This window comes from Aotus nancymaae, unplaced genomic scaffold (assembly GCF_030222135.1).
Source record: "Aotus nancymaae isolate 86718 unplaced genomic scaffold, 86718_ANA_hifiasm-v0.15.2.pri h1tg000108l, whole genome shotgun sequence".
Taxonomy (NCBI): Eukaryota; Metazoa; Chordata; class Mammalia; order Primates; family Aotidae; genus Aotus; species Aotus nancymaae.
Window position 1 is genome coordinate 39,832,469 of NW_026988523.1, and position 13,810 is coordinate 39,846,278.

The following is a 13,810-nucleotide window of genomic DNA, read 5'->3' on the forward strand; positions in this document are numbered from 1 at the left end:
AGTCCCATACAAGCAATCTAAGGCTCAGCATCAGTGACTTACCCAAAACCACCCAGCTAATAAGATGCCCAGCCCCAACCTGAATCCAGACCCGCTGGCTCCCACTCCAGTGCTCTTTCTACTGTTGTGAAACCCAGACCGCTCAACTAACACCCTTATTACTAAGCACCCATTTGTGTTGACATAGTTGTTCTTGTTATCCTGCACCTTCACGTTCTTGTCAATTGTATTTGTAGCCACGTGTTTACCACGTCTCCTTCCTGTGATTGGGAACCTCCAGAGGTGAGGGACGGAATTTTCCTTTCTCTGTTCGTCCCTCAGAATCCAGGATAGGGGTCTGCCAACCAAAGGAACGGACCCTGGGGGTAAAGGCAGGCACTGTGAATGTGGATCTTTGCCACCTTCAAGTGTACGTGGAGAGTGGATGTGGACAGAAAGTTGATAATAACAAGTACCAGAAGCTGCCATTTGTTGACAACCTACTAGGTGCTGAGCATTTGCTAGTTCTTTATTTACATTATTTAATCTTCACAACAAACTTCTAAGGGAGGTATTATTATTGGCAAATGAGAAAGCTAATGCTCAGAGACATGGAGTTAGGATGCAACCACATCTGTCTGACCCCAAAAGGAACATATAAATAGCAGAATTCAATTCAGATTTTAAAAATACGGACCGGGAGTGGTGGCTCATGCCTGTAATCCCAGCAACTTAGGAGGCCAGGGTGGGTGGATCACCTGAGGTCAGGAGTTCGAGACCAGCCAGGCCAACATTGTGAAACTCCATCTCTACTAAAAATGCAAAAATTAGCCGAGTATGGTGGCAGGCACCTGTAATCTCAGCTACTCGGGAGACTGAGGCAGGAGAATTGCTGGAACCTGGGTGGCGGGGGTTGCAGTGAGTGGAGATCATGCCACTGCACTCCATCCCTGGCAACAACAGTGAGACTCTGTCTCAAAAAAAAAAAAAATTAGCTGGGCACAGTGGCAGAAGCCTGTAATCCCAGGTACTCAGGAGGCTGAGGCACAGAGACTCGCTTGAACCCGGGAGGTGGAGAATGCAGTGAGCAGAGATGGTACCACTGCACTCCAGCCTGGGAGACAGAACAAGACTCTGTCTCAAAAAAAAAAAAAAAAAAAAAAAATCCCTTACTCCCTGAAGGCCCATCCTACCCTTGACTTTTCTTTTCCCAAAAAACAAAATTCAGGAAGAGGAAAGCAGGGCAGGTTATACCTCATACACAAGCACGCGCGCGCGCACGCGCACACACACACACACACACACACACACCACTTATACCTATCACCACCACCCTGGATTTCCTAGCCCCAGGGTGAGGGCTATGAGGGGTCACGGGTCAGGTTCGCTAGGACCCTAGTCCTTGCCCCCTTCCCTGGTGCTAAATAAAAGTGAATAAATACTAAATAAATACAACTGGGGCCCAGGCCCACCCTGCCTTCCCCCTCCCTCCTGTGACCCGCAGGCAGAGGGGGCAGTTTAGTTGGAGGACCGTCTCTCAGCCCCTTCCATCCACTAACCCGTTACTGCCTCCCAGGGCAGGAAACCAGGGCAGGGCCAGCCTGCGCATTAGGGCAGAGAGGAGGGGCGGGTCTCACGCCCACAGCCCCTCCCCACCAAGTCTTAGCATGAGGCAGCCGCAGGAGCCCCCTCTTTCTCCCAGCTAAGTCCGAGGCCCCGGTGCCCAGAAAGGGCAGCCGGGATAGCGAGGTTATTTCCTGCCCGCCCAGGTGCGCCGCCGAAGGATCTCCAGAATCTGTGCTCTGCGGTGCAGCCAGTCCTGGGGAGTGGGGCGTGGTGTTGAAGTTGTCGGCCGGGGCACAAAGAAGCTGTATCGGAGGCGTGCGTTCTGGGGGTTGCCAGCCACTAGGACTTGCAGTGTCAAAGGCTGGGCCAGTGGCCCATGGCCTGACAGTGTCTCTGAGGCCGCAGTGGCCCCGCTGTAGCGCAAGCTGACAGCCCCAGGCAGTACCACGTCTGTGGAGGAGGGCATCAGCGTGTATTCGCCATTGAGGGCATAGGAGCCGTCTGGCAGCTTCAGGGCCAAGTAGACGCTCCGGTGGCCAGGATTCCCCTGCTGCCGGACAAGAATGTGGGTGGCCCCCGCAGGGATAGTGACCACATTGTTGTATCCGTACCTGTGTGGAAGGAGTAGACGGGGAGCTCAGGATCACCTGAATCCCCCCAGCCTTCTGAGCTGTGTTTATTTGACTGCATGTGTGTAGTGGTTGTCGCCCCAATCCTATGTGAGTGGTTCAGTCTGGATCAGAGCTATGTGCACATGTGCCCTACTGCCTCTTAGCTCTGGACCTTTACACCCACTGTTCCGTTACTGAGGTGCCCTTCCAAGCCCCACCTCCTCGGTACGTGTCCAAATTCCCACCCTCCTTCTGAGACTCAGCTCACAGTTCACCTCCAAGCAAGTCTTCCCTAATGCCCATAAAGGTGCTCACAGCATCCGGTTCGGACTCTAGCTGAACACATGGGACACTGCACTGTAACTGCCGACTCATCTACCTCCCGCTAGACTGTGAGCTCTCTGAGAGTAGAAACAGTGCTGAGTTCCCCTCTGCATCCCCAGGACCCAGAATGTCCAGGAAGGTAGAGGGAGGGATCATGGTAAAGAACCTGAATTTCCTGAAGGAGCCTGAGTGCTTGCTGCAGCCAGAACCATCCCCTCCGCACACCATGCACTTGTCAAACTTCTTCTTGGAGCCAATGATGCGATCACAGCCAGCATGGATGCAGCGGCCCTGGACACAGACTGAGGAGCTGTCCGGGGCACAGGGGGTCCCATCTACCACCTGAGGAGAAGAGAAAAAAACAATGCGAAGGTTCCTCCTAAGTCAAGTGGGGTTGGTAAATCAAACAAGACCCATGTCCCATCAGGGAAGGGATGTCAGAAAAGTTGGTTGAGGTAGGGGACGTAGATGGGTGAGTGCCAGCCACCATGTGGTGATAATCATAACAATAAAAATAATTATCACATATAACATCTAGTCAGCATTTTCAGAGCACTGAGTATAAATCAGGCAGTGTGCTAAGTGTTTTACAAACACAAACTTAAATCTCACCACCACTATTTGAGGTTTCTAGGGATGGAACATTAAGGTTTACAAAGGTTAAGGAACCTGCCCAAAAGCCACACAAATGGCAAGCCAAGGAGTCAAGACTGTAGTTCTTTTTTTTTTTTTTTAGAGACAGGGGTTCACCATATTGGTCAGGCTGGTCTCGAACTCCTGACCTCAGGTGATCCACCCGCCTCGGCCTCCCAAAGTGCTGGGATTACAGGCGTGAGCCACCGCGCCCAACCAAGACTGCAGTTCTTGCAAGAATTGCAGGTCTGTCTGGTCCCAGCACTGAGTTGTAAACCTTGATGGCACTGCCCCTGAATGGACGCTAGAGGGCAGCCAGCCTGTAGAAATTCTCAGGTTAAGGGCGAAGGGAGCAGACGGCTGCTAGGGCTTATTTCCTTTGTGCAGCCTTCAGCCCACCACCCTATCACAGAGAGGGAGTGTCGGGACTTCAGTCATCTCCAGGCGGCCTGGCCATTGAGGGACTGGCTGTCCAGGAGCTGAATGAGGCCACGACTATAAATTGACAGAGGAGCCCATAGAAGAGGGGTCAAGAACTTGCCCCAAAGGCCACACATTCCATTCTCACCAAAAGCAGCACTAGGAGATGGGGAGACAGAGGAAAAGAGCCCAAGGGAAATAGGATAGCCTAGAGGGACCTGTTGGCCATGTGTCTGGAGTCTGGGGCTCGTCTTCCTGATACCCATGTACAGATATGTCTGAGTAGACTCCTGGACTGGGCTGGCGTGGCTGTGGGAGCAATGCTACTTTGGGGATCTTTGTCATCAGAAAGCAGAGGGAGCCCTGGGGGTGTGTGTGACCATAGACAGGGCCTGGGGGTGCCCTGGCCCTCACCCGTGGCTCCAGCACATAGTAGTAGCCCAGCGCCCGGGCCTGGCAGGTGAGTTTGCACTGGTCCTGGGGGGCCACGCCTGTGTAGCGAGGGACCCAGTCCATGGGCCCTGGGAAGCTCTTGAAGAGGTCGGTGCGGTGGTTGTAGGCAGCGCACTGCTCCTCGCGGAAGGTCAGGGCTGGAGGGGTGAAACAGACAGTCAGAGCCCCTCCTTCCTCACATCACCCCATAGCCCTCCACCCAGCCCCTCAGAGCTCTAGACGGCACAGCTCGCTCTTCTCCACAGATGGCCAAGGACAATTCCCAGAGGTTAAAGGCACTCCACCCGGCAGCAGGAGAATCAACACTGTCTTGGTCTTGCACTCAAGGGATAGTCCTTCCTGCTCTACTGTCCCCTCCCAAGGGCTCCCATCCCCGCAACTCCTTACCTGAGCCAGCGGGGCAGTCCTCAATGTTGCAGGAGCGGAATCGGGTGCGGCGGCCCTCACAGTACTTGCCACCATTTCGGGGGACAGGCCTTGTGCAGTCTCGGGAGGAGAACTGGACACCACCCCCACAGGTCCGAGAGCAGTCGCCCCATGGTCCCCAGGGACCCCAGCCACCAGCCTGTGGAATCTGCAAAGGCACAGAATGGAAGTGGGGGATAAGTGAACTCTCTCCTGGGCTTAGGGCCAGTCCCCACACCCCCGAGCCCTTTACCCCACCCTGCCCTAGGATCTCACATTGAAGTCCTGGAGCTGGTCCACGTGGAGGCAGCGACCACCCATGCAGGCCTGTGCGGGCCCGCAGGGGGTGCCATCAGCCCAGGGCGAGTGCTTGGTCTGGCACATGGCATGGCCATTGAGGTGGCCAGAGCACCAGAGGGCAGCACAGGGCGGCGGCAGCTGTGGACAATGGCTTGAGTTGGGCCCAAAGGTCAGCTGACACTGGCGGTCAGCATCATAGTCCTTGCCAGGGAAAGTCACAGGCAGATGCAGTGGAGCCTCTGGTTTGTCTAAGAGACAGTGCCCTGGGAAAGAGATTGGGGCACAAAGTCAGCAACGGGTTTAAGGGAGCATTCAGAATTGCCAGCTGAAAGCTTAGGCTCCCCGGGGCCTGATGGAATCTAGAAAAACAGGCCGGGCGCAGCGGCTCACGCCTGTAATCCCAGCACTTTGGGAGGCTGAGGTGGGCAGATCACGGGGTCAGAGTTCGAGACAAGCCTGGACGACATGGTGAACCCCCGTCTCTGCTAAAAATACAAAAATTAGCCAAGCGTGGTGGCACCTGCCTCTGTAATCCCAGCTACTCAGGAGGCTGAGGCAGGAGAATCACTTGAACTCGGGAAGTGAAGGTTGCAGTGAGCCGAGATCAAGCCATTGCACTCCAGCCTGGATGACAGAGCAAGATTCTGTCTCAAAAAAAAAAAAAAAAGAAAGGAGAAAAAGAGAAAAACAACTCTAGGGCTATAAGAGGCTTTAAATTTTTTAAATTTATGATTTATATTTTAATTACTTTTTTTTAGACAGAATCTTGCTCTGTCATCCAGGCTGCAGTACAGTGGCCTGATCATGGCCCACTATAGCCTCAAATTCCTGGGCTCAAGCACACTTCCTGCCTTGTCCTCCTGAGTAGCTGGGATTACATGTACCATGTCCAGCTAATTTTTTTGAATTTTTTGTAGAGATAAGGTCTGCTATGTTGTCCAGGCTGATCTCAAACTCCTGGTCTCAAGCAATCCTCCCACCTCAGCCTCCCAAAGTGTTGGGATTACAGGTGTGAGCCACTGTGCCTACCCCTGTAAGAGGCTTTAGTGGGCAGGTACAATTTATTTTTTTATTTTATTTTAGAGACAGGGCTTTACCATGTTGGCCAGGATGGTCTCGATCTCTTGACCTCGTGATCTGCCTGCCTCGGCCTCCCAAAGTGCTGGGATTACAGGTGTGAGCCACTGTGCCTGGCCCTGGGCAGCTATAATTTATTGGATGCTTATTATGTGATAAGCATTAGCTAAATGCTTGACCAGCACATATTTAATCATGACAAATACCTATGAGAGAGGTACCGCTATTATACTTATCTGACATATCAACTGCAAACACAGGTGAAGTAATTTACAGTCACACATCTACATCTGCTTAAATAACAGAACAAGGGGCGGGGCATGATGGCTCAATGCCTGTAATCCCAGCACTTTGGATGGCTGAGGTGGGAGGATTGCCTGAGCCTAGGAGTTCGAGACCAGTCCAGGCAACACAGTGAGACCTCGTCTCTATTTTAAAAAGAAAAACAAATTATTAACAACAACAACAAAAACAAAGCTGGGAGCTGTGGCTCATGCCTGTAATCCCAGCACTTTAGGAGGCCAAGGCAGGCGGATCACCTGAGGTCAGGAGTTTGAGACCAGCCTGATCATGAAGAAACGCTGTCTCTTCTAAAAATACCAAATTAGCTGGGCATGGTCGTGCATGCCTGTAATCCCAGCTACTCGGGAGGCTGAGGCAGGAGAATAGCTTGAACCCGGGAGGCGGAGGTTGCAGTGCACTAAGATGGAGCTATTGTACTCCAGCCTGGGCAACAAGAATGAAACTCCATCTCAAAAATAAATAAATAAAACAGAATAAAGGTAGGAACCCAATTCTGCCTATTCTATTCTAACCAACTGTAGAATACTTGATTTTGCCTCTCATCAACATCTCTGCCAATGGCAGTTATCCTGCTATTCTTGCATACCTCATTATGTGACAAGGTAATCACCTTCACAGCCAGCACATTCCAGTGGTGGGCAGTTCTGGCTCTCAGAAGGTCAGTTAACTAATTCTATTGAGCCAAAATTTGCCTCCTCTAGCTGTGGTATTTATTCTGGGAGGAAGTGAGAACCGCAGAAAGACAGCAGCATTTCTCACCCCTTCCCACACTGCAGAGGAAGCACACTTTTGGGAGGCAGTTTGGCCCATGCGGAATGCCAGCAGAAGTGAGAGTGCCATGGAGGACAGGAATTGAGTCCTACCTAGGGAAAGGTGAGTGCCATCTGCTTACCGTAGCCATTGTCCAGGAAGTCAGTGATGAAGCGGGCACTGCAGGGGGACCAGGGCTCCTCAGGATCCACATGAGCCATCACAGGGGCCATGACATGGCGAGAGGTGCTCAAAGGCCCATTCAAACTGCTGCATGGCTTGGAGTTGTCATGGAGCATGTTGAAGACGTGGCCTGTGGGAACAGAGGCCCTGCTAGGATCTGAGGGTCCCTTCCCCATGCCCTGAGGGGCTCCATCATAAATCCAGCTGCAGCTGTGGATGGTCAGATCCATTCCCCACCTCACCCTGCCCCTAGTCCCTTCCTTTCTGGTACTCTCAGGGCTCCCAGTATGTAGCCCCGTCTCTTGCCGTGTCTCCTCTTCCCCAAAATATACTCAGGGCCCCTCCCTATCCACTTTTCCTTATAGCCAACACTCCCAACAGTGACTCCACCCATTCCCTCTCTGACTCCCCCTCCAAATACACATATACACACACACACACCCACACACCCACACATGCAGTTCACAGTAGTTTCTACCAACTAATATATTTAATAGAAAAATCTAAATATATATCTACACCTGGAGCAGAAAGGAATAATAGCCCTGTACCTAGGCCTGGGGAAAGAAATACCTTGGGACCCCCATTAACACTCTGGGGAACTTACTACCCCCTCCCCCAGCTCATCCTCCCTAATACCTTTCTCGCCCACCCCAGGTGGCCATGGCCACACCCCCACCTTACCCAGTTCGTGAGCAGCAGTGAAGGCCGACTGGAGCCCGTCATCCTCCACGATCGCACAGCTCCGAGCTGGGTCGCACACAGTGCCTACATCAGCCATACCCAGTGTGTCACAAGTGGAGACCCCACACAGGTCCTACGGAGAGGGATCACAGAAGGTAAACAGAGAGCCATGACGCCTGGGCCCATTGGGATGAGATTCAGATTCTTGATGACCTGGGCACTGAGGACCCAGCACTGTCAGGATCTAGGAAGCCACACACGGCAGTGTGGCTGGGGCCAGGCACCATGTCACACAACTCTAGGGCATCATTTACATCACAGTCTACGCAGTGGTACTTCTTAGAATTGTGTAGTGCATGGCCTGCAGTGCTGACTGGGGCCTCACCTGGCGGGTGAACAGAATGGCCGTGTCAAAGTGGTCAGGGTCCGAATCCTCAGGGGTGTTGAGGCCCCGCTGCCAGGCACAGAAGCTGCGCAGGGTCTGGGCAGCACTGGGCCCCACTTGGGGCCCCTCCTCGCCTGACCCCAGGATCACCAGCCGAGTCACCACCAAGCTGACAGGATTGCGGATGCTTGGGTGCTTGAAGGCCTTGGCTGCTGCTGCCATCACCGTTAGCAGGTAGCGCTTCAGCCCCGCACCGTGAAATGCGGCCATCTTGTCATCTGCCACCACCAGTGTCTCCACGAATCTGCTCAGTGAAGCAAAGCGCTGGAGAGAAAAAGGGAAAGGAAGATCCTGAAATAGCCTTAGATGCATGGGTCGATTGGTTCTCCCCTCCCTCACTTCCTGGGTCTGGAACTCGGCATCCTCAGCTGGGCCCCACACACCCCACTGGATTCCTGATTCCTGACTCCTGACGGGTCTTGGTCGGGCCCTTCCCCCAACACCAAATCCCAGGGCTTTTGTGGTAACTCTGAGGAGTCAGCAGCTGGTTCTAAGAAGGGGAGGGGAGGGGACGCCACATCCCAGGGCTGCAGGAGCCCCAGAGGTGAAAGCAGCCTGGTCTGCCATCAGGAGGGACTTTGGGGTCCTCCAGGGCTGAGTGTGGCTGGGGCCTGTGGGACCAGGGCTAGAGGGCTGGGCTGCAACGTGTCTGCCCTGTGTGGTTGGAGGAACGATTCAGTCAGCAGCTAGGGCCAGGGCCAGAGCTCAGCGTGGCGGGTGTGGAGGGAGCGTCTGGTCTGGATTAAAGCTGGAGAGGGAGGAGGGAGGAGGGAAGGGAAGAAGGGGGAGACCAGGAGTGGGAGGGAGAAGAGGATGGAGCCTCAGGCAGCCTCGCAGTCCGGCCACAGTGTGGGAAGGGGATTGACCAGGAGGAGGTACAGGATGCCCTCCGTCTCTTGCCACTCCTGCCCTAGTTTGCAGTTTGCCACAGTGATTTTAAAGGCAGCATGAGAAGCCAGAGACCAAACCCTCGGGCCTCAAACCTGACTCCTTTAGCTGGGGGCGGGGGATGAAAATCAAATTTGGGGCAGAGAAAAGAGCCAAGGCCACGGGGCTATTAGGAGACCTTTGCTGCTGGGGACTGTGCCAGCAGAAGATGCCATGGCCAGGCAGGGGTGCGGTGTGGAGGGGGAGCAGTTATTCCCAGCTAGTCTCTGACCCACCTCTGAGAACTCTCGGTGGGTCTGGCTAGGAGAAGGGTAAAGGGGAGAGGCCTGAGCCTTCCCTAGAAAGGAGGCTTGTGGAGAGAGGAAAGGCAGGCAGAAGGGAGAGAAGCAGAGTAGCCAGAAGTCGAAGTGGGTGGAGAGAGGGTGAATAGGGGTCAGTAGGACAGACATGGTGGGAGGACGCGGCAGGACACAGACTCCAGGGTTGCCTACCTTGGCTCTTCGGGGTCTGGGTCTGGGGCTTCCAGGAGGAGCCTTGACGTTGCACATGGGACCCTGGCCGCTGGCAGGACTCTTCCGGCGTAGGACGTGAGCCCCAGGACCCCCAGCGGAGTTAGGGGTGCCTCCCTCCAGGGGCTGGAGGTGGAGTTCAGCCCCCCGATACTGTAACACCCCTAACAAGGCTCCCCCATCCCAGTGCAGAGATGCCACTGACTCCGGATCTCCATTGACGGTACCAGTCAGGTAGGTGCCGGGCTCTGCTCCTCCCAGCAGCTCAGGCGCCTGGCCCAGGTACTGCACTGTCAGCCCCTCGACCTGCACGCCAGAGTCCTGATCCAGCTCTAGTAGCAGCGTCTCCCCAAAGGCCTGCAAACGGCACAACAGTCTGGCAGGGGCGCCCGAGCCAGGCAGGACGCTGCCGTTGAGCTTCTCTGGAAACACGATCTCCTCCTCCCGGGGGAGGGGGCTGGCCAGCCGGGCTGAGGGCAGGAGAGAGGCCAGCAGTAGCAGAAGCAGCCACACCAGCCCGGAGAGTGGCACGATGGGGAGCTGGAGGCAGGGTTGGGTTCCCCACAGCCAGCGCCCCGCCAAGCCCCTCCGGGGATGTGAGCCCGTCTGGGACATGGCACTGGTACTGCTGCTGCTGGGAGGGACTGAGGCCGTCTGGGGCACCAAGTCCTCCACACCCGAGCTTTGGAAAGCTCTCCTCTGTAGCCTGGGGGCTTGGACTCCTGCCAAGGTCAGAGGCAAAGTTTTCAGAAGGGCTGGGGACCTTTAGAGGAAATGGAGAAAACTTAGTCCTCGGGCTTAGGAGAGGTGCCCAGGGGTCGGTCTGGCTTCTCCAAACTCTCCTCCTGAGCTCTCCTTTCCTGGATCTTTGTCCTTCCCTGCCTGTGTCTTCTGCAGCTTCTCTGGGCTCTCCCTCTGTAGGACTCTGTCTGGGCCGCTTCTGTGCCTGTCCTGTCTCTGCCTTCTTCCGCCGTGCCTTTGTCTCTGTCTCTGTCCTTCTCTGTCTCTCTTGTGCCTGCCTATGTGTCTGTGGGTCTCCCTGTGGGTTCTCCCCAGCCTCTCTCCGCGCCAGCTCTTTTAAGCAAGTGAGCTTCTGTGATTGGCTGATCTCTAAGCCACTCAGCTGAGCTCTGTCGGTGGGACTCAAAGGGGTGTATCATCGCTTCCCAAAATCCTAGTTTTTGTTTTCCTTTAAAAAAAAAATGGGACTTGCCCAGGGGAGGGGAATCTCTAGCAGCCGAATGGATGTAGGCACTGGGCCAGCTGATGACATAGCCTTTTCCCAAACCCCACAATCAGCCCTCAGCTGTCGCTTTTCCTTTTTGGTGGGACAGAGCCCCAGGAGAGGCAGAGAGTGAGGGAAAGGGCCTGGACGGCACGCACAGATAGGATCATGGTCCTGGGAGAATTCCTGCTCTTACAGTCTAACCTAGCATGGCCTCTCTTTTCTCAAGACTTCCTCACGCTGCCCTTTGGCCCTAGTGGCTGGTTTCCAGGGCTGAGGGGACTGAGTGAGCTGCCTGAGAAAAGAGGGTAGGGAACAGGTAAGGAGGCATCAAGAGGGAAGAACAAAGAAAGAAGGTAGCTTGACGTGGCTCAGGATAGAACTGAGCAGCTGGGAAGAGTGAAGGAGGCAGAGCAATGGGGGGAGGCAAGGAGACAGTGATCAGGGAGTTTACTGCCCAAAGGTAGGATGATCCAGCTTGGAATAAACATACGGAGGCGGCAGATGACAAGGCAAGCAGGGTTAACGACTTTACCTTTTATAGAAGGCAGATCCAGGGTGGCACCTCCTCTTTCTCTCTCTCTCTTTCTTTTTCAGAGTTTCACTCTTGTTGCCCAGACTGGAATGTAATGGTGTGATCTCAGCTCATCGCAACCTCCACCTCCCAGGTTCAAGTGATTCTCCTGCCTCAGCCTCCCAGAGTAGCTGGGATTACAGGCATGCGCCACCACACCCGGCTAATTTTGTATTTTTAGTAGAGACAGGGTTTCTCCATGTTGGTCAGGCTGGGTTCTAACTCCCGACCTCAGGTGATCCGCCCACCTTGGCCTCCCAAAGTGCGGGATTACAGAGGTGAGCCATGGTGCCCGGTGCCAGCCAGCACCTCTTTTTTTCTAACGTCTCTTCTCTCCCTTAGGCTCCCCCTTCCTGAGTTAACACTACCCACCCCCTCCAAGGCCCGGAACAGCTATTCCACCTCCATTTTCCCCCACGGTTCCCCTCCCCACTTCCTGACTCCCCATTTCCCTGGCCCAGCTCCCAGTTGCTTCCCCTAGGCTCTTGGCCCTGCTCCTACCCACTCCCAACTGCCCTAAACCCTCCCCCAGCCTCAAGTCAGACAGCCCCCAGCATAGGCAAGACTTGCTCTCAGGAACTCCGATTCACCCAGTATCAATCTGGAGGAATCTCCACCTGGCTTGCAGGGCCCACCCCACCTTGCCTTGAGAAGTCAATGATTCCTGGAATACCTAGTAACCTTTTCTTTTCCCTTCTCCCTGGGGCAGGGAGAGGGTGGAGGCAGCATTGTGCATATAGGGAAATTAGGGTACTGGGAGAAATCCATTGCCTGGGGTGGGGAGAGAGGCTGGGGAGGAAGAGGTGGTGTTAGGGAAAGGAAGCAAATTACTCCTTTGGCTTTGGATAGAAGGGAACTCAGAAAAGGGTCTTGGGTGTGATCTCTCAAGGCAAGGAAGGGTTCAGAAGTAGGGGCAATTTCTGCTCACTCCATCCTCTGGCTGCTTGTTTCCCCAGGAAATCCCCAGGAAGGAGAATGCAGTCAGCCGTCCCTTTCCTTTCCCAGAAGTGGACCACCTTCTCCTGTCCCTAGTCCCGTATTCACTCTGCTTTGTCACCTCCTGTCCCCGGCATATCTGTCAGAATGCTTCCTCTCCCCCTCCCTTCCTGCTCAGGTTGGTAATACCTGCCCTGGTGCCTATCACTTCCTGGATCACCCACCCCCTCCTTGTGACTGCCAGACCCACCTCTTGACCCACCACTTGCCTGCCCCTGGTCCTAAGCCAATGGGGCTGGGGCTAGAGGAGTCAGACAAGGGATGGGAGACCAGAAGGGGCAGGGGCAAGAGGAGCTATCACCAGAGGACTCTACTGCCCCTTTCCACTCCCCCATTTGAGATGAGGACAAAGGGGGTGACTAAGCAGTGAAAGACAAAGGGCTTTAGAGTGGCTGCAGCAGCGCGTGTGGGGGTGTCAGCAGCAGGGAGAAGGCACAAAAGCTGCAGTGTCCTAGGCAGCCCCTCAGGAGCCCCCACCCCAGTCCTAGCTCAAGCTGCCCCCAGGACCAAGCGGCCCAGAGTCTATCCTGACTTCTCCCAGGCTGGATCAAGGCAAATAAATGCAGTCCTTCCCATCCCCCACCACCATGGCCACATATGCTGTGTTTCAACAATAGACAGAAATAAGACCCAGGGAAAGAGCAAGGAATGAGGAGGGTAGAGGGACCAAACCTCTGCCCTGGCTCCGTGGCAGCTGCCTTGTCTATCTACCCCAGGTCCTGGTCAGTTCCCACAGCCAAGGATCTGGCCCCACCCTTTGGTACTGTTCCCATTAGGTCAATTCCCAGGCCAGAAGTCTGGCTTCCCCTCTTTTTCTGCAGCGAAGAATTCCTCGTCTCTGCCTCCTGGTCTGTCTGCCCCACCCTGCTGCGCTGCTGATGGGCTGTGTCCCAGGGATCCTGTCTAGGGGATATCTGGGGAAGGCCTCTTTCCAGGCTCAGAGTTGGAGAGTTGTACAAACTCAACGAGTGGGTGGCCCAGCTGGAGTCAGGCTTAGAGGGAGAGGGAGAAAACAGGAACTAGCCTCTAAGGCTGGAAAAGTCTTTGTCCATACAGAATTGGGATCAGACTCCTGGTGCTACTACATTTCCATGCTGTTGGCCATTACTCAGGAGGACTAAGGCAGGGTCAGAAAGACGTTAGGGAAAAGAGGCTGACGCAAGACGGAAGTGGGGTGTGAGGCATCTCTAAGGGCCCTTCCTGGGTCTGTGATCCTGTATGTTCGGGAAGCCTGGCGGATGTCAGGGTCACCCACAGAGGACCTCTACTCCCCCATCTGGGATGAGGTGGCTTCTACACATCCCGACAATCCCCTCCGCACCACCAATGCTGGTGGCCTTGGCATCCTATTATTTTTTGTTTTGGTTTGGCGGGAGCCCTCAGACCCGCCCAGCCCCACTTAGGTTCCTTTTTCCAATCTCAGTTTAGGACATCTGGAAATTAGCTGGCTTTCCTGACTCGGATCTTTTGGATTCAGGGCTCAGA

At 54.6% G+C, this 13,810-nt stretch overlaps 1 protein-coding gene across 2 annotated transcripts; it reads right to left on the reverse strand.

Moving 5' to 3' along the window:
• Positions 1-483: 483 nt before the first annotated feature.
• On the reverse strand, positions 484-10,845 carry ADAMTS4 (ADAM metallopeptidase with thrombospondin type 1 motif 4). Of its 2 annotated transcripts, none has more exons than XM_021667359.2 (9): positions 9,513-10,845; positions 8,074-8,397; positions 7,689-7,821; positions 6,964-7,134; positions 4,668-4,954; positions 4,374-4,560; positions 3,948-4,123; positions 2,647-2,822; positions 484-1,995 (listed from the first exon to the last, which is right to left on the reverse strand). In XM_021667359.2, exons 1-9 carry the CDS (start codon positions 10,143-10,145, stop codon positions 1,542-1,544), a joined length of 2,541 nt encoding a protein of 846 aa, XP_021523034.2. In that variant the 5' UTR covers positions 10,146-10,845; the 3' UTR covers positions 484-1,541. The 2 variants fall into 2 exon arrangements, with proteins under 2 accessions (XP_021523034.2, XP_012305038.2); XM_012449615.2 differs by having other exon boundaries at positions 1,635-2,156.
• Between the last annotated feature and the right edge of the window lie 2,965 nt (positions 10,846-13,810).